Consider the following 18305-nt stretch of genomic DNA (forward strand, 5'->3'; position numbering starts at 1 on the left):
TCAGCACAGGAATTGCTGGAGAAGAACATACAGAGTTAATGGACCAATGCGTGCAAATTTGCAATTCTCCAAATTGTTTTGTTTTACATGTGGTCAGTAGTGTCCAGAGCACAGTCCAGGGGGTTTTTTTTAAGCAAATTTTCCAACTGCACAAATGCCCTGTCTGACACACACACACCGCTGCCCCCACCCAAGCCAAACACATTATTTCTCTTTCACAACTGGACAGATGATCACCAACACTAGTTGCACTTTAAATTTAAAGACAGATTGACAGGGCCCAGGAAGGACAGCTGACCAAGAGAAGAACACCACTGGTGGTCATCTACAGCCCCCAATTGAAACCATGGCAACGGATCATCTGTGAACTCCAGCCCATCATCATCACAGATGCTTCTCTCTCACAAGCCTTGGGAGGCAGAGCAGTCCTGGCCTACAGACCACCTCCCAACTTGAAGCAGATGCTGACCAGTAATCGTGCACAGGACAGAGACACAGACCATGCAATAAACCCAAGTGCCAACTCTGCCCCCACATCTATTCAAGCAACACGGTCACAGGACCCAACAACCTCAGTCACATCATCAAGGGCTCTTTCGCCTGCATCCTTATATAATGTGTGTTATGTGCCACCCCTGACTTTGTCTATTAAGTTCTTAATAAGCATATATACATAACACATGTCATTTCCCCCAGCACTTTATCAGATTTCCAACTGCACATTCCCCCCACCCCACCCAACTGCACATTTTGTGTCCAACTGCACACTAAAAAAAAACCCGGCACAGTCCTCTGGAACTCCTCTGAATGAAAAAAAAAATCTAAGTGCAAGTATTAATAGAGAGGCTTAATTGCTCATTATCTCCTTAGTATTTGTTCATCAGCTGACCAAGAGGTGAGGCAGAGAGTTTCCTGGATGATGAGAGAAGAAACCTTGTTTGCTCTGATCAGTATTTCTTTGCTGTGGGACTGTTTGTACTTTTCCATTCTTTATGCCTGATTGAGTAACCAGATTAGACTCTCATAAAGCCAACGACTGGGAAAGCCAAATGAATATGCTTCTGGGTATAGAGCAATTTTCTTATCAGAAAGTACGTTACTAAAGGTTTATGAGGAACAAGGGCCACCTTTGGCTTTTCAAGGCTCCCCCCCCCCCCTTAATTTGTGTTGCAGGCTGGAAAGTTGCTGACAAGGGAAAGCAAGGATGAGATGTGGGGAATATCCATACCTAAAGTATTTGGGCAGCTTCCTTTGCTTGGGGAGGAATCCTACCCCTGCTAAATTGAGAGTCTCACAATTGGTTCTTCTTCAGAGTAAAGCATTGGCAGGAAGTTGGCCATGAAGACTATTGATGCTGTGGCAGCACAGGCAATCTCCAGGGCCATCTCGCCTAGTAGGCTTCACTCTGAGGCGGTTCCCCATCTAAGGAAGGTAAGGCAAATGCCACAGCAAGGAAGCAGCCCAGGGTGTGTGTGTCTTAGAGACTCTTCTATCTGATGCCAGTCAACACTTTTACCTGTTGCCCCCCTCTCAGGGCAGCACTCTGAAAGGGCTGTGCCAGCCACTCTGTTCCTACGGCATTTTCTACAGCAGGAAAATGCTTCTATAGATATAGATATGCAGACACATGCAAATTTCTGTCATGAGCTTATGCCCTGGATCTTTTAAGTACCTAGCAATGCCCCTGGATGTTGTTCTACTTTACGGTGCAAGCTAAGGAATGCTTTCAGTGCCATTAAAGGAGATAACTGTATATATTATTCTATCAATGTTAGTAGTATCTTTCATGCCTTGTCTATGATGTGGTCATTATAAAAGCAAATCTCTCACTCAGCAGTTATGCAACCTAATATGTTGCTTCTCTTTGGGGTAGTTTAGACCAGGCCTTGGGTTGCCCTGCAATCATATCTACCCATTCCTAGCTGTATTGCACACTTCCAAGGACAATTGTGACTGGGTATAACAGTCAATCTGTATAACAGTCTGAGCATTTATGGACATAGTCTGTGACTTCTTAGTTTTGGCTGGGGTTTAAAAATGGCAGGTTAGCTGGGGATTTGTTTGTGGCAGTGTGTGTGTTTAGAGAGTTTTTGTGTGTATGTTATATAGTTTATTATTAGAGTTTATTTATAATATTTTTAATGGTTTTTTGAATGCATTTATGCTTTTCAGTCATTCCAGTGCTCCAAAAATGATACATGTACTCAAAGCTATCACCATATGCCAATTTAAAAGAAAAATGCAAGTATATGCAGAGGCCAGTGAATAAGTGCCAATAAACAAGTCCCCCCCCCTAATTGCTTATGCTCTTGCCTCTAATAATTGCCACAACTCATTTGAAAAAGGATTTTTGGACGTTTTGGTAATGTATCTAAGAAATAAGCAAAAGAAAAAGGCAGTAAATCAATATATATGAGAATGATTCTGTCGTAGTATTCAACTGTCCGTAGTATTCAAAGGAACATGTTTGTACCTTAACCCTAACTTTGAACCCTTTCTAAAGACACTTTCATCCAGCAAGAGCATATACCTTCTGACAATATTCAGCGTCCTGTCTTCATTGCTGAGGTTTTGCAATGGTTTTGCATGGAACTTGGCACCTGATACAGATTCTTTGAAGCATGCAATTTGCAAGTTATCCATGAACCATATATTCTTTTGAGCAGAGGTGGGCAGAAGGGAGATCTCTAGCCAGGCCAATTGTCAGGAATACTGGAAGTTGAAGCCCAAAACTTCTGAAGATCTACTTTCTTCCCACCCCCTACCTTACAGAACCATGAACTGGTTTTGGAAGACTTTCAGGGTATGCTTACAGACAGTGATTTTATTATGCAATCGCTTTCCCTCATACACAGAATTTTACCAGGCGGGGGACCCCGCTGCATACATCAAAAAAATCTAAGATGCTGTCAGGGCCAGATAGGTGTGGGGGAGGGGAGGAAGAGAATAGCGAGGGTGGAAATTTGTCAGAATTAGTCCCAATTCTTTAAATCTCCATAAGTTGTGGCGATGACCACTGGCTTAGGCAGCTTCAAAAGGCTAGACAAATTCATGCAGGATCGCCTATCTTTGCTATAGAGCAGAAGTGGGCAGCTTGTGGCCTTCCAGATGCTTTTGCCTACAACTTCCCTCAGACCTAGCCAGCTCAGCCAATGGGCATTGTAGGCCAAAAATTTGGAGAGATTCTGCCCGGATGTATAGGAATCACACCAGCAGGGGGCAGACGGCTTATTGAACACGGGAGTCTAAGCTCACATTCTACAATCAAAGGAGATTCACTTCTGTATAAATTGATCTTGATTTTGGGGACAGACATTGCAGGGTTATTATAGGCCAGACTTCTCCAACTTGGTGCACTCCAGATATGTTAGACTTCAACTCCCACCATTCCTCATCATTAGGGCTGATAGGAGTTGAAGTCCAAAAACATCTGAAGAACATCAGGTTGCGGAAAGCTGTCGTTGGCAATCTGGAATCATAGAAAAATTGAGTTGGAAGGGGCCTATGAATCCACCTCAAAGCATACCTGACAGATGGTTGTCCAGCTGCTTCTTGAATGTGGGAGAGCCCACGACCTCCCTAGGCAATGGGTTCCATTGTCATACTGCTCTGTGAGGAAGTTTTTCCTGATATCCAGCCGGAATCTGGCTTCCTGTAACTTCAGCCCATTATTCCATATCCTGCACTCTGAGATGATCGAGAAGAGATCCTGGCCCTCCTCTGTATGACAACCTTATAAGTATTTGAAGAGTGCTATCATGTCTCCCCTCAATCTTCTCTTCTCCAGACTAAACATGCCCAGTTCTTTCAGTCTCTCCTCATAGAGCTTTGTTTCCAGATCCCTGATCATCCTAGTTGCCCTCCTCTGAACACGCTCTGAAAGAGAGAGAGACAGAGACAGAGACAGAGAACTGAATTCCAAGGAAGGGTTTTAGGCTTTGGGGCTCAGATCCCACTTCTGCCATGTACTCAGGTTCTTAGGTAAATTACTTGTATTTTAGTAGTTTGCCTTTGTGCAAAATGGGTGGGGTGTTGTTGTTTTTGGACTGGCTATACCTGTAATGACAGCCATTCTATGAATGGGCACCCTATAGCAGCCATCCATGACACTTCCTCAAAATTCCAGTGGTGCCCACCAGCCCCAAAATGTTGGAGACAGAATAGCATCTCTCTCTTGCATGGCTATACATTATTTCCTTTAATCACCGTCCTGTAGAACATATTGCAGAACCCTTATTCGCATTTCACACTTCTATAAATGATGTCTCAGTTGCAAAATTCTTCCTGATCTTGAAATACACAGCTGGCTGTGTCCCTCATAAGCCACTTGTGAAGCTCTCTGATAGCCAATTCCAGGATCACTCTCTTGTCTTTAATGAAGACAATGGTAAACTCCTAATGGATTCATAGGCCCCGCAGACTGAAGACTTCACTAAATTATTTGCCTTTCTTTAGGTTGAAGCAGACTATTTGTCTGCTGAGATTCGAAAGAAACTCAATATGGAAGTAAAACAGACCTTTTCCTTTGCTTGGATTAACATGTTATAAGGGCTTGACACACAATACACTGAAAGGGAATCTGGTATCACCTCAACATTCGCCACCTGCCTCTGGTTGCTTGCAATACGGAGCAGGCAGTAGCCTGCTCCATGATAACAAGAAAAGATAGGTTTTGGCTTTGTGTTCCTCTGCGGAGGTCAGTCACCGTAGCTGTTACTTGCCAGCTTAGCACATAGCCTGAGCAGTGTGTCCGCGTTGGGAGGGAAGGAGATGTGGAACTGGAGGCCAAGATATCTGATCCATAGTTGATTTATCTTTCTAAAATGTACTCTTACGGCATGTCAGTGAACAGCTTGATCGAGGTAAGGAAAGAACAGAGCTCTTTGTCTAACCAGTGGGAACAAAGGCCTGCCTGTGAGCATGTGGGCAACAGTGACACAGCAGAGTTCAGCTGGCCTGGTCCCCTGTGTTGCAATTATACAAGGCATAGTTACTAGCAGGCAAAAGAATTTAAGGATTCCAAAGGTTTATGAGATGGTGGCTCAGGGTCACTGAGGAGCTCGATTCATATATCAAATATGTTCTCCTTGTCAAGAGGAATGCAAAGCAGCAGAGAAGAGGGTTGGATCAGATGTAATGGAAGCCAATACATATGGTACTTTTTGAAAAGTGGGTACGAAACTGTTTGTGATTTCAATTAAGAGAATACATGCTGTCAGTGGTGAGTGGCACCCATACATTTAAATGGTCAGGGTCCCCTGCAACATGTAGATTTCTCGATTAAGCACACCTTGAAAATGTCAGTACTGTTTTTTAAAGAAGTTTCTCATTTTTCAAGGACAGACTTGAAAATATCTGGACAAATGTCTTTTGAAACCTGATAGAGGAGCTCATTAGGATGTCCAATGGTCTTTAGCGTCTTTTATTTGTTTGTTTATTACATTTATATACCGCCCCGTAGCCAAAGCTCTCTGGGCAATTTACAAATGAAGTCTTGCATAATTAACTACTTGATCTTTTCCAAAAAGAGCAGAAACGGAATGTATTATACAAAATAAGCAAACCCAAAATGTGCAAACCCATTTAATTTGCATAATTTATTCATGCCAGAATTCAGCTTTCCTTGGTGCCAAATGTTAATTTAGATGTTTTTAAAAGCACTATCTTTCTTTCATTTACAACATTTCTATACTGCTCCAGAGCAGTGAGCAACAAGAGATAAAATGAATAAAAGATAAAAAGAAGGAACATATTAAAATTATTCTTGAAAAAAACAGTGCCAATAAAACCAAGCTGGTCAACCAAGGAGGTCATGAAAAATAGCTGTTTTCAGGAGACACCAAAAACAAAGCAGTGTTGGTGCCAGCCTGACCTCCAGGGGCAAAGAGTTCCAGAGGAAGGGAGTCACCACACTGAAGGCCCTTCCCCTGTCGGGCACTAGGTCCATGTTGAACCACCAGGACCATGTCCTTAGGGACCAGACAGGTTGGTAAGGGAGAAGTTGCTTTGTACCTTAAAACCTTAAACCTGGCAGCCAGTGCAGTTCCCTCAGCAAAGGAGTTGCATTCTGAAACGGGGCGTTCCCAGTAACAGCACCAACTGTACTAACTCCAGCTTCTGGAGCAGCTTTTAAAGCAGCCCCACACAGAGCACATTGCAGGAATCAAGTCTTGAGGTTACTAGCACCTGTACCACTGCGACCAAGAAAAGGCTGTAGCTAGTGAACCAACTAAAGCTGGTAAAAAGCACTCTGAGCTGCCATGGTCACTTGGATAATCAGCAACAGTGATGGATCCATGAGTACCCCCAGGCTACAAACCTAATCTTTCAGAGGGAGTGCAACCCCATCCAGAATAAACAATGATCCTCTCTCCTGGACTTGAGAACCACTCACCCACAGGGCTTCCATCTTGCCAGCTTCAGTTTATTTGCTCTCATCCAGCCCATTACTGCATTTAGGCAGTGATCCAGAACTTGCACAGCCTCATCTGATTCAGAGACACAGTGAGCTGGAGGTGTGTGTTATCAGCATACTGATGGCATTGGCTCCAAATCCCCTAACGACTCCTTCCAGCGGCTTCATGTAGATGTTAAACAACATTGTGTAACCCCATAGCTCAATTGTCAAGGGGCTGAGGAATGGTCATCCAGTGTTACTTTCTGAAATTGGCCCTGAAGGTAGCAGCAGAACCACTATAACTTTTGTAAACCGCCCGGAGAGCTTGGGCTATGGGGCGGTATATAAATGTAATAAATAAATAAATAAATAAATAAATAAATAAATAAATAAATCAGTGTCTCCTATGCCCATCCCATGGAGTTGATACAGGAGAATAACTTGGTTGATGGTATCAAAAGCTGATGAGAGATTGAGCAGAATTAGCAGGGTTGCACTCCCTATATTCCTCCCTCAATAAGGATTATCCATCAGGGCAACCAAAGTTGATCAGTCCTGGAACCAGGTTGAAACCCAGATTTGAATGAGTCCAGATAATCAGTATCATCCAAGAGTCACTGTGGTTGTTCCTTCCCTATTTTTGCAACTTGGGCAGTAGTTGTCTAAAATCATTGGGTCGAGAGTGGGCTTCTTCAGTAGTGGTCACACTACTGCCTCACACTACAGCAGGAACCACCCCTTCATGTAGAAGGTATCCCCCACACCCTGGATTTACCCAGTGATACTCCCTCAGCTAGCTTTTATTAGCCAGGAAGGACAAATATCGAGAAGGTACATGGTCAGTTGCATTGCTGCAAGCACTTTGCCCACATCATCAGGCCACAGCAACAAAAACTGATCCCATAAAATCAGGCAGATGGTGGTGCACTGTGGAGATGAGCAATTTTGCTCAAGTACAATGAAAAAAAAGGTCACAGCACATCCTTGAGGAGACTAAAGTCCCATTTGTTAACAGCCCCCAGACCACCTGAAAGAGCTCCAGTGGACAGCTACTTGAGGATGCAATGGAGGCAGCAAAGTAACTTCAGTATCTGTTCCAGAGGACTAGAAAGTAATTGATGTAGCTTTAGTCTATATACAATAGGCAAACAATAAACTGGCCAAATTAAATGCTAGTAGTAGCAAACTGGCTAAATCTTGCAGCCCTGTGCTATCCATTTTTACTCCAAAGTAAAAATTGTGTTCAAAGTAAGTGTACATAGAATTGTGGCCTTATAGTAAGTCGTGTAAAATTATTACAATTTCAAAGGGTTTACTACTAAACTTGTAAAGTTGCACCTCACCAAGAATGTGGATGAAAAGAAATGATAAACTTATCTTATGGACAACAAATACTAAGCCAGAGACTACCTAAATAAGTTAGCCTGAGTTAGTCTGTTGCAGCAAAAAGATCAAATAATCTTTTGCCACCTTAAAGTAATGAATTTATTATGGGGTAAACTTTCATGGATTACACATCACTTCATCAGATGCATAATTAGCATGGCAAGGTTTGGAAGGGAGCAGGATCTGTAAACTGGCAGGTTCAGAGGGAACTGAAATGTTGAGAGTACAGACAATGATAATTATCTTATTTACAGTGGCCATTCACAAAACAGTTGAGTTGCATTGGTGAGCTGATTGACAAAATTAATCATTTTAAAACCCTTTGTCCGTATTTAAACTACAAGAGATAACCTCCTGATCAATTGTAGCTCAGCTGTTTTGTATTAAAACCTGTCTTGAAGTTTCTTCAAGAATGGCCACCTCAAAGTGATTTTTATATTGTATTCTGTGCTTTTTATATTGTATTCTGTATTCATGTTTTTAAATTGTTGGTTGTTTTTATGCTTTTCATGGTTTTAATTTTTGTGAACCGCCCAGAGAGCTATTGGGAGGTATAAAAATGTAATAAAAAAATAAATAAAGTCAGTGGAGGTCGAAGTATTCATACACCTGCTATTTTCCACTGGGATAATCACATTAGCCAGCAATGCCCTACTTCATACTACAAAGGACACACAGGCCAGTCTCTATGCAGAAGAATAAATGGACACAAATCTGATATCAGAAATGGCAGCATTCAAAAACCAGTAAAGGAACACTGCTGCCTCCCAAGACACTCTGTCGCTGAAGTGGCTGTAGCAAACAGGTCCTTTGACTACTTTAAGCCATTTTTCAACTCCCATGTTGAGGATTTGCAAAGCTTGGCAATATGGTGGCTTGTGCTCATGAGATCTTAGTTGATGTGAGGACGGATCCCCACAAACAGAGAAAGAAAAATACTCGGTGGTTGTGCAGAACTGACTTCTGTGTTTGTGAAAAAAACTTCTCTGTTTTATCCAGAGGGCCATTTCTAAACTTGGTATGGCAGGAGGAAGGGGTTGCAACATCAGCGTAGAACGGGTTTCAGGTGTCTTCACACTGTTCCTCTTCTACCCTCCTCCTCTAGTTCTCATGTACCTGGTAGCTCATCCACTGAGCCCTCCTTCCTTGTGGTGCTACACTTTAATGCCAGGTCGGTCCGCAATAAGACCTCTCTTATTCATGATTTAATCCTGGATGAGAGGGCTGACCTGGCGTGCATTACTGAGACTTGGGTGGGTGAGCTGGGTGGGGTTGATCTGACTCAGCTCTGCCCATCTGGGTACTCAGTGCAGCACCAACATAGATTGAAGGGACGGGGTGGGGGAGTCGCCATGATTCATAGATCTTCCATCTCTATCACCAGGAAACCACTCCATCTTGGAGCGGGCCTTGAGGGTTTGCACCTGGTGTTGGGCCAGAGAGACAGATTGGGGATGCTTCTGGTATACCGCCCACCCTGCTGCCCGGCATCCTCCCTGACCGAGCTGGCGGAGGCAGTCTCGAGTGTGGTGTTGGAGGAACCCAGGACGGTGGTTCTGGGCAACTTCAACTTTCATGCTGAGGTTGTCTCTGGGGCTCCGGCTCGGGACTTTATGACCTCCATGACAACCATTGGGCTGTCTCAGTTTGTCATTGGCCCAACACATAAAGCAGGGCATACCCTTGATTTGGTTTTTGCTCCAAGCTGTGAGATGGGGGGGGGGGTCCAAGTAACCCCATTGTCATGGTCAGACCATTTCTTGGTGAGATTTGAACTCACGGCGTTACTACCCTCCTGCAAGGGTGAGGGACCCATTCGGATGGTCCGCCCCAGGAGACTGATGGAATCCAATGGATTTCTGAATGCTCTTGGGGATTTTCCAGTGGAGAGAGCTAGTGATCCAGCTGAGGCCCTAGCCTCACTGTGGAATGGTGAGATGCGGAGGGCCATCGACTTGATTGCACCCGAGTGTCCTTTCCGGTCCTGTAGAGCCCGCTCTGCTCCTTGGTATACTAAGGAGTTGTGGTCAGTGAAACAGGCCGGACGTTGGCTGGAGCGCAAATGGCGCAAGACTTGAAGCGAAGATGACCGAGCACGCTGTAGAGCGCATAATCGTGCCTAGTGCGGGCAGCAAAGAAGGCTTATTTTGCTGCCTCCATTGTGTCCTCGAGTAGCCGCCCAGCGGAGCTCTTCCGGGTGGTCCGGGGGCTGCTAACATCCTCCCCAGCAAATGGGGCCCTGGCTCCGTCAAGGACCCGCTGTGACCTTTTTGCATCACACTTTGAGGACAAGATCGCTTCTCTCCGCAGCGAGCTTGACGTTTAGTGCAGCTCCAGTTGAGGTGTCCGATGCCACCATCTGCCCAATTTTGTGGGATCAGTTCCAGTTATTGCTGCCTGATGATGTGGACAAGGTGCTTGCAGCAGTGCGACCGACCACTTGCCCTCTCAATCCCTGTCCCTCCTGGCTTATAAAAGCAAGCTGAGGGGGTCTGACTGGGTGGGTCCAGGGGGTGATAAATGCTTCCCTCTGGGAAGGGGTGGTCCCTGCTGTCCTTAAGGAGGCAGTAGTGCGACCACTCCTGAAGAAGCCCACCCTGGACCCGATGGTATTAGACAACTACCTCCCAGTTGCTAACACTCCTTTTTTAGGGAAGGTACTTGAGAGGGTTGTGGCGGAGCAACTGCAGGCACTCTTGGAGGATACTGATTATCTAGATCCATTCCAGTCTGGGTTCCGATCTGGTTACGGGACTGAATCAGCCTTGGTCGCCCTGATGGATGACCTTTATCGAGAGAGGGACAGGGGGAATGCAACCCTGTTAATCCTGCTTGATCTCTTGGCGGCTTTTGATACCATTGACCATGGTATCCTCCTGGATCGACTCTGTGGGATGGGCATCGGAGGCAGTGTTTTACAGTGGTTCCAGTCCTACCTACGGGGTCGTTTTCAGAGAGTAGCATTGGGTGACCAGTCCTTGGCCTCCTGGCAATTGAGCTATGGAGTGCCGCAGGGCACCATCTTGTCCCCAATGTTATTTAACATCTATATGAAGCCGTTGGGAGCGGTCATTAGGGGATTTGGAGCTAAACGCCATCAATACGCTGATGACATGCAGCTCTATCTCCCTGTGACAACTGAATCAGGTGAGGCTGTGCAAGTCCTGGACCAGTGCCTAGACTCAGTAATGGGCTGGATGAGGGCCAATAAACTGAGACTAAATCCTGGCAAGACGGAAGCCCTGTGGGTGAGTGGTTCCCGAGTCCGGGAAACAGGCTCATTGCCTGTTCTGGATGGGGTTGCTCTGCCTCTGAAAGAACAGGTTCGTAGTTTCGGGGTACTCTTAGACCCATTTCTGTAGTTGGAGGCTCAAGTAGCCACCACAGCTCGGAGTGCCTTTTACCATCTTCGGTTGGTTCGCCAACTACGGCCTCTTCTGGACAGGGATAGCTTGACCACGGTGGTACAGGCATTGGTAACCTCAAGATTGGATTACTGCAACGGGCTCTATGTGGGGCTGCCCTTGAAGCTGCTCCGGAAGCTGGAGCTAGTGCAGAATGCTGCAGCTCGGCTGTTGTCTGGAGCTGCCCCTTTCCAGCATGGAACTCCTCTGCTGAGGGAACTACACTGGCTGCCTATTCGCTACCGGGCCAGGTTTAAGGTTCTTGGACTTGTGTACAAAGCCTTAAACAACTTGGGACCAGGATACCTGAGAAAGCGCCTTCTCCCTTACCAACCTGCCCGGTCACTGAGGTCATCCGAGGGCCTGCTCCTGGTGGTTCCACCTAGATCCATCCTCCGATTGGAATCCACCAGGGGAAGAGCCTTCAGCGTGGTGGCCCCCCTCCTATGGAATTCCCTGCCTCTGGAGGTCAGACAGGCTCCAACCTTGTACTCCTTTTGGCACCTCCTGAAAACATCTTTATTCCAAGAAGACTTTCTTTAATATGCAGCCTTGGATTTCTGTGTTGTTGTTGTTTGCTTCTTTTTAAATTTTGTTTTAACTGTTTTATTCTGTTTTTATTTTCATTTTACCTTGTACACCGCTCCGAATTTTTTTTTCAATGAGGAGCGGTATATAAATATTCTAAATAAATAAATAAATAAAATAAATAAATAAACTTGTGAAAGAGAGCTCAGGACTGCTTGGAAATCCAAAGTCTCCAATTCCACAACAGAGCTCAGATTCCAAGAAGGGTGAGTTCTGCAGACTGTTAGCATCCAACAGGATAGAGAAGAGCTTGCATTTAACCTTAAATGGGTAGCACTTGCTTGCTAGGTGCCCCCTCACCTAAAGTGTCTGTCTGCGATCAGGAGAAGGTGGACTTAAATTAACAGGTAAACAGGTGACTTTGAGCTCAGGATTACTAGTTGCTGATCCCTTTTGTATTACATATATGCTGTCATGGAATAGGGTTTGGAAGCTTCAGCTGACGCAGAATGGAGCTCACCTCTTGGTGGAAATGAGTTACTAGGAACAGAATTCATGACATAGTTAAAGAGTTGTTCCTGCATAAACCCCAAACCACTTGAACCCTTCATACATTTACTGCCCACTCCCCTTGTGTCCACTGCAATTTATTAAATTCTAAAGCACTGCAGGTGAAAGAAGAAAAAGGGGCAACTACGGGGCATTGCCCAAACATATGAGTTAAAGAAGCATTAGATGCATTCCATCTCCAACAATTGTGCAAGTTAGACAAACCTTTATTGAAAAGATGTTTTTTTTAACTGAATAAAACATAACCTGAGATCCATAGAAGCGTCAGATACAGATGCTAGGGCAACCGTTCATTGGTTAGGCAAGATAGGGCACTCCAATTCTCTATTCCATTCCAATCTTAAACTATGGCTATCATATTTACTTACGGCTACTAAATACTTATATATGTGTGTGTCATGGAACGACGTGTCAGTTCATCTGTTATAAGTTTTTCTAACAGTGCTAGAGACTCCAAAGCTGTAAAAGTGCAGGACACGGAATAACGGCCTCAAGTTAAAGGAAGCCAGATTCCGGCTGGACATCAGGAAAAACTTCCTGACTGTTAGAGCAGTGCGACGGTGGAATCAGCTACCTAGGGAGGTTGTGGGCTCTCCCACACTAGAGGCATTCAAGAGGCAGCTGGACAACCATCTGTCAGGGATGCTTTAGGGTGGATTCCTGCATTGAGCAGGGGGTTGGACTCGATGGCCTTGTAGGCCCCTTCCAACTCTGCTATTCTATGATTCTATGAAAAGCAGCTGGACCGAAGCTAGATTCCAGCAGGTGTTGCAATTGCAAGTATTGCCACTGAGCAGTAGCAGGTAAATTAAATTTAACACATGAGTCTGAAAAGGGCAAAAACTCACCGTATGAGCCTATTTGATCCAAAGTAAAAATAATCTAATCCGTCCATGTCCTCCACAGAAATGGTTTCCTTCCAATTCTTAAATCTGGGTTTCCCCACATAGTCAATTTTGCATGAGAGAATGGATCAAACTGTAATTGATGTGATATTATACGCCATATCTCTCTAGCAGCCAAAATTGTAAGAGGGGGGTTACTTATTCTGATATGATGAGAACCGAGTGCTATCCATTTGGGAAGAAGTTCTAACCATAAGGCTTCCAGAACCGACCACAGTGACAGTTCTGAAGGAGCAGAAGACCAAAACTTAGCACAAGCCAATAGGTAAGCCCGATGGTGCAAAGCTAGGTCTGATAAAACCAAACCTTCTTTAATTGGAAGCTGCATCTGTTTCAAAGATATTCGGGGTGGGGAAGAACCTCAGAAGAATTTACAAAACAAAACATTAAGTTGCTGAAAGTATTTGCCAGGTATAAGTAAAGAAATCTCATGCATAACAAAGAATTCAAAGTATAAGGTCCATTTTAAGTGATTTGACTTTACCCCACAAACTCAACTTGAACAGTGCCCATCTGTCTATATCTCATGTAATCTCAATAAGTTTATTTAAGTTTATTTTGATCAATTGAGATATATCCCAGATAGATGTTAAAATCAGGGCACCACCAAAATTGGCCATTAGCCAACACACTAGGAAATATACTATCTCTAATCGGCATCAACTCTGACTTTGACCAATTAATTGAGTAACCAGAAAGATCACTGGAGGTATTAATCAATTCCATCAAAGCAGGAATAGATGCATGGAGTTTAGAAATAAACAATAAAAGATAATCAGCATACAGAATAAATTTAAATTCTAGGTCAGCATGTACAAACCTGTGAACAAACCTATTGTATCTAATTGCACAGGCAAGGGGTTCCAAGGGAAAGGAAAGGAAGGAACCTCTCATGCAAGCACTCGAGTCATTGCTGACTCCTAGAGGGACGCCTGCTTTTGCTGACATTTTCTTGGCGACTTTGTAGTGGGGTGGTTTGCCATTGCCTATCCCAGTTGCAGTTACCTTTCCCCCAGCTAGCTGGGTACTCATTTTACCAACCTCAGAAGGATGGAAGGCTGAGTCGACCTGAGCCGGCTGCCTGAGAGCAAGCTTCTGCTGTGATCGAACTCAGGCTGTGGAGTTTCGGCTGCAGTATCTGCCACTTACCACTCTGCGCCACACAAGGCTCTAAGGGGTTCCAAACATAGATCAAATATCAATGGGGAAAGCAGACATTGCCGACAACCAACCGTTGGTCATTACTCTTGTGCTTGGAGTCGAATATAAAATTCTAACCCAGTTAAAAAATTCCATTGGAAAGCCAAAATGACTCAGTGAAGCAAGCATAAACTTCCAATGTATTTTGTCGAAGGCCTTCTCAGCATCCAAAGAGACAATGGCCGCCTGGTCCGTTCTTTCTCTATTTAAAGCTATCAAATCCACAACTAATCCCAAATTATCAGCCCCTGCTTGTTTTTAATAAATACCACTTAATCTGGACCAACCAATGTTCTAATAACCTGTTGCAATCTATAAGCGAAAATTACCATGACTATTTTAATATCAACATTTATTAGTGAAATTGGTCCACAATTACCAGTTAGTGTGGTCCTTAAAAGTCAATATATTTCTGTATACCTATGGTGCCTCCCAAATCTGTAAAACCATCTGTATTCTTTTTTGGTGATCCCATTTAACTTCCAAAGTGATATGCCCTACTAGGGAGACTTCACTCCTTGTCCTTTGAGAGTCTCAGGCTTTGGGGCAGCTTTCCTGGACATCTTTCTGAGATGGCATTCCAGCTCATTCTGGAATCATCTGAAGCTTTTATGTTAGACCACAAAAACAGCAGGACTCCCAACTGGCCCACAGTATCTATATGCCACAGGGGGTTCAAAAAACTTTCACTTAGGGGAAGGGATGTTCGAATGGATTGCAAGGTGCCCCTTTTGAATTAAACTTCCAAATGTATTGCAAACGAGCTGTTTGCAACATTAACCCAAAGGCCAATTCTCTGTATTAGAGGATCAGTAGGAGGGATCACTTTATACTGGAGGAGTGGAAGATAGGAGCACACACTGCCCAAACTTGACACTTGGAAAACACATGACAGCACTCTTCAATTATTGCAGATTAGGGGAAGGCTTTGTCAAGGGAGAGAATTCCACGTTGACCCTGCCGCTGAAGTTAAGCAGTCAACTGTCACTGATCTCCATTTCAGCATGTAAGTGAATCTCAGACCAATGGGCCAACTTGAGCTCTCCTATCTATTTCTATTCCTACCCCTCCAATTTTTATCTGTCCATGTCTCCATAGGCTCGGTCAGTAAAAGAAATGTGATTTTATCCAAGATGGTAGGGCTTCACTACAATTTTCAGGAGCTCCCTTGGCTCAAGCAGCACCTCCTGCCCAGAAGAAAGGCTAAAATAGTAGGGGCATGCACCAACCACTAGATTGGTTTGGACCTGTTTGGCAATTTGAAAAACAGCTCATTTTGGCTCAGAACAATTTGGAGAATGCCTGCTTGGGCTTTTGTTCCAAATCTTGATTTGGAAATCCAAATCTTCATGCCACCTGTTGACTACCATTGAAAATCAACAAAAAATAACTTTTCTGTTTATCAGATTTGGATTAAAATTGCAGGCATAGTTGCCCCTTAGGAGGAGATTATATCTACCATGTTTCAGACAAATAGTGCACGTTTGTGCTATGTATCATTAAATTTTGATTTCTGTTTGTTGAAAAGGGAATATGAAGCACCCAACTAAATAGGCAACCAAGGGTATAATCCTATGACTTACATCCTCGGTGCTCGTAAACCTCTCAACTCAGGGGCTTACGAATATACCGTGCAGAGCACTGCATTTCACTAGCTGTTCTTTTTTGCCGGTCTAGCTGGGGCACATCAGAGGTGGAGGGAAGGAGGCCTCAGGATAGCTCATGTCTAAGCCTCTCCCGTCCCTGCCCACCAGAACACCCCATTTACCTCTTTCTTGAGGTCAAGTTCCTGACGTTGGAGAGGCAACTGGTGTGGGTTTTCTCCCCTGCTCTGGCTGTGAAGGGGAGACATAGCATGGATTTCTGGATATGAGGTCAGAGCACTGTCCCTAACCTTGGATCTAAGAATAAAGATATATTATGTCCACAGCATTCCCACAATACATAAGGGAGGTTCTTCAGCAAAGCTTTTGACAAAGTGCCCCATGACATTCTGATTAGCAAACTAGCTAAAAGTGGGCTAAATGGAAGAACTATTAGGTGGATCCACAGTTGGTACAGAATTGGACTCAAAGAGTGCTTATCAGGGGAGGTAACTAGCGGGGTACTGCAGAGCTCAGTCCTGGTACCGGTGCTCTTCAACATTTTTATTAATATTTGGACGAGGAGGTGCAGGGAACACTTATCAAATTTGCAGATGACACAAAATTGGGTAGGATAGCTAATACCCTGGAGGACAGAAACAAACTTCAAAGTGATCTTGATAGGCTGGAGTGCTGGGCTGAAAACAAAATGAAATTTAATAGAGATAAATGCCAAGTTCTACATGTAGGAAAAAGAAACCAAATACACGGTTAGAAGATGGGGATACTTGGCTCAGCAATACTACAAGTGAGAAGGATCTTGGAGTTGTTGTAGACGAAAAGTTGAAAATGAGCCAACAGGGTGATGTGGCTATAAAAAAAACAAATGCTATTTGGGGCTGCATTAATAGAAGTATAGCTTCCAAATCGGACGAGGTACTGGTTCCCCTCTTTTCAGCACTAGTTAGGCCTCACGTTGAGTACTGCATCCAGTTCTGGGCACAACACTTCAAGGAGGATGCAGACAAGCTGGGGCATGTTCAGAGGAGGCCAATGAGGTTGATCAGGGAGGGGGGGGGGTCTGGAAACAAGGCCCTATGAAGAGAGACTGAAACAACTGGGCATGTTTAGCCTGGAGAAGTTTGAGGGGAGGCATGATAGCACTCTTCAAATACTTGAAAGGTTGTCAGACAGATGAGGGCTAGGATCTCTTCTCGATCATCTCAGAGTGCAGGACATGAAATAATGGGCTCAAGTTACAGGAAGCCAGATTCTGGCTGGACATCAGGAAAAACTTCCTGTTGGTTCCATTGTCATACTGCTCTAATTACCTAGGGAGGTGGTGGGCTCTCCCACACTAGAGACCTTCAAGAGGCAGCTGGAAAGCCATCAGTCAGGGATGTGTTAAGGTGGATTCCTGCACTGACCAGGGTGTTGGACTCAAATGGCCTTATAGGTCCCTTCCAACTCTACTATTCTATGAATCTGAAGTATCCAGTGGACCCCCAAACACTGTCTAGGGGAGATAGGATTTATTCCTAATATACTGTTATTTGAAGGGCCATCAAGCTTAATACACTTGCTTTTCAAATGCTTGTACTCTTGCACACAAAATGACACCAAAACAGGCCATGCACAGGAAGCCACAGAGGCTTCCTGTGGACTCCACCAATGGAAGAAACCTTAGTGACTCCCACCTTACTGAAGCTTCCTCTACAGAAGATTCCTGCAATATGCTCCTCCATGGGCACACTCCCTCTCTCTCTCTCTCTCTCTCTCTCTCTCTCTCACACACACACACACACACACACACACACACACAAAATCCATGAGCAAGACAAACAAAGTCCTCTTGATGTTTCACCTTTATTTGTAAAAGTCCAGATATAAAATCTTATTGTTTCGTTAACCGCCCCCCACAGAGGCACATTAAAAACTACGCCATCTTCCACCCTCATCATTGACTATGTTTGACATTCCCCCCCACCTTCAACTCCACGTTATTCTAGCTTTTTCCACTTGCTTCCATGTTACAAGGATGGGATCTTCCTGCTTTCCAGAAACTCATGCAGGGGAGAATACAACCAGATCTGGTCCAGCAGTACTTTAATAATAGCTTTCCTTTTCCACCCAGCCTACATAAGGAATGGAGAGAGAAGAAAGATGATATATATATATATATATATATATATATATATATATATATATATTAAGTTGTTTTTCCTATTTCTTAAGTCAGATTCAAGCCCTCAATATCAGAAGCAGAGGGGTTAAGTAACTGCATGTGTTGAAGAAAATAGCAATATCCATGAGTTACACAAGTACAGATTAT

The 18305-nt window shown here is 44.2% G+C and overlaps 1 protein-coding gene across 1 annotated transcript in view; it reads right to left on the reverse strand.

Annotated features, from left to right (window-relative positions):
* Positions 1–17820: 17820 nt before the first annotated feature.
* Positions 17821–18305, reverse strand: part of ATP1A1 (ATPase Na+/K+ transporting subunit alpha 1) — a 40825-nt gene continuing 40340 nt past the window's right edge. Inside the window, exon 23 of the mRNA XM_063118982.1 lies at positions 17821–18108. Coding sequence (XP_062975052.1) covers positions 18080–18108 — 29 coding nt within the window. The 3' untranslated portion in view covers positions 17821–18079. The remainder of the gene's footprint in view (positions 18109–18305) is intronic.

This window comes from Elgaria multicarinata, chromosome 3, assembly GCF_023053635.1.
Source record: "Elgaria multicarinata webbii isolate HBS135686 ecotype San Diego chromosome 3, rElgMul1.1.pri, whole genome shotgun sequence".
In the NCBI taxonomy this organism is placed as follows: Eukaryota; Metazoa; Chordata; class Lepidosauria; order Squamata; family Anguidae; genus Elgaria; species Elgaria multicarinata.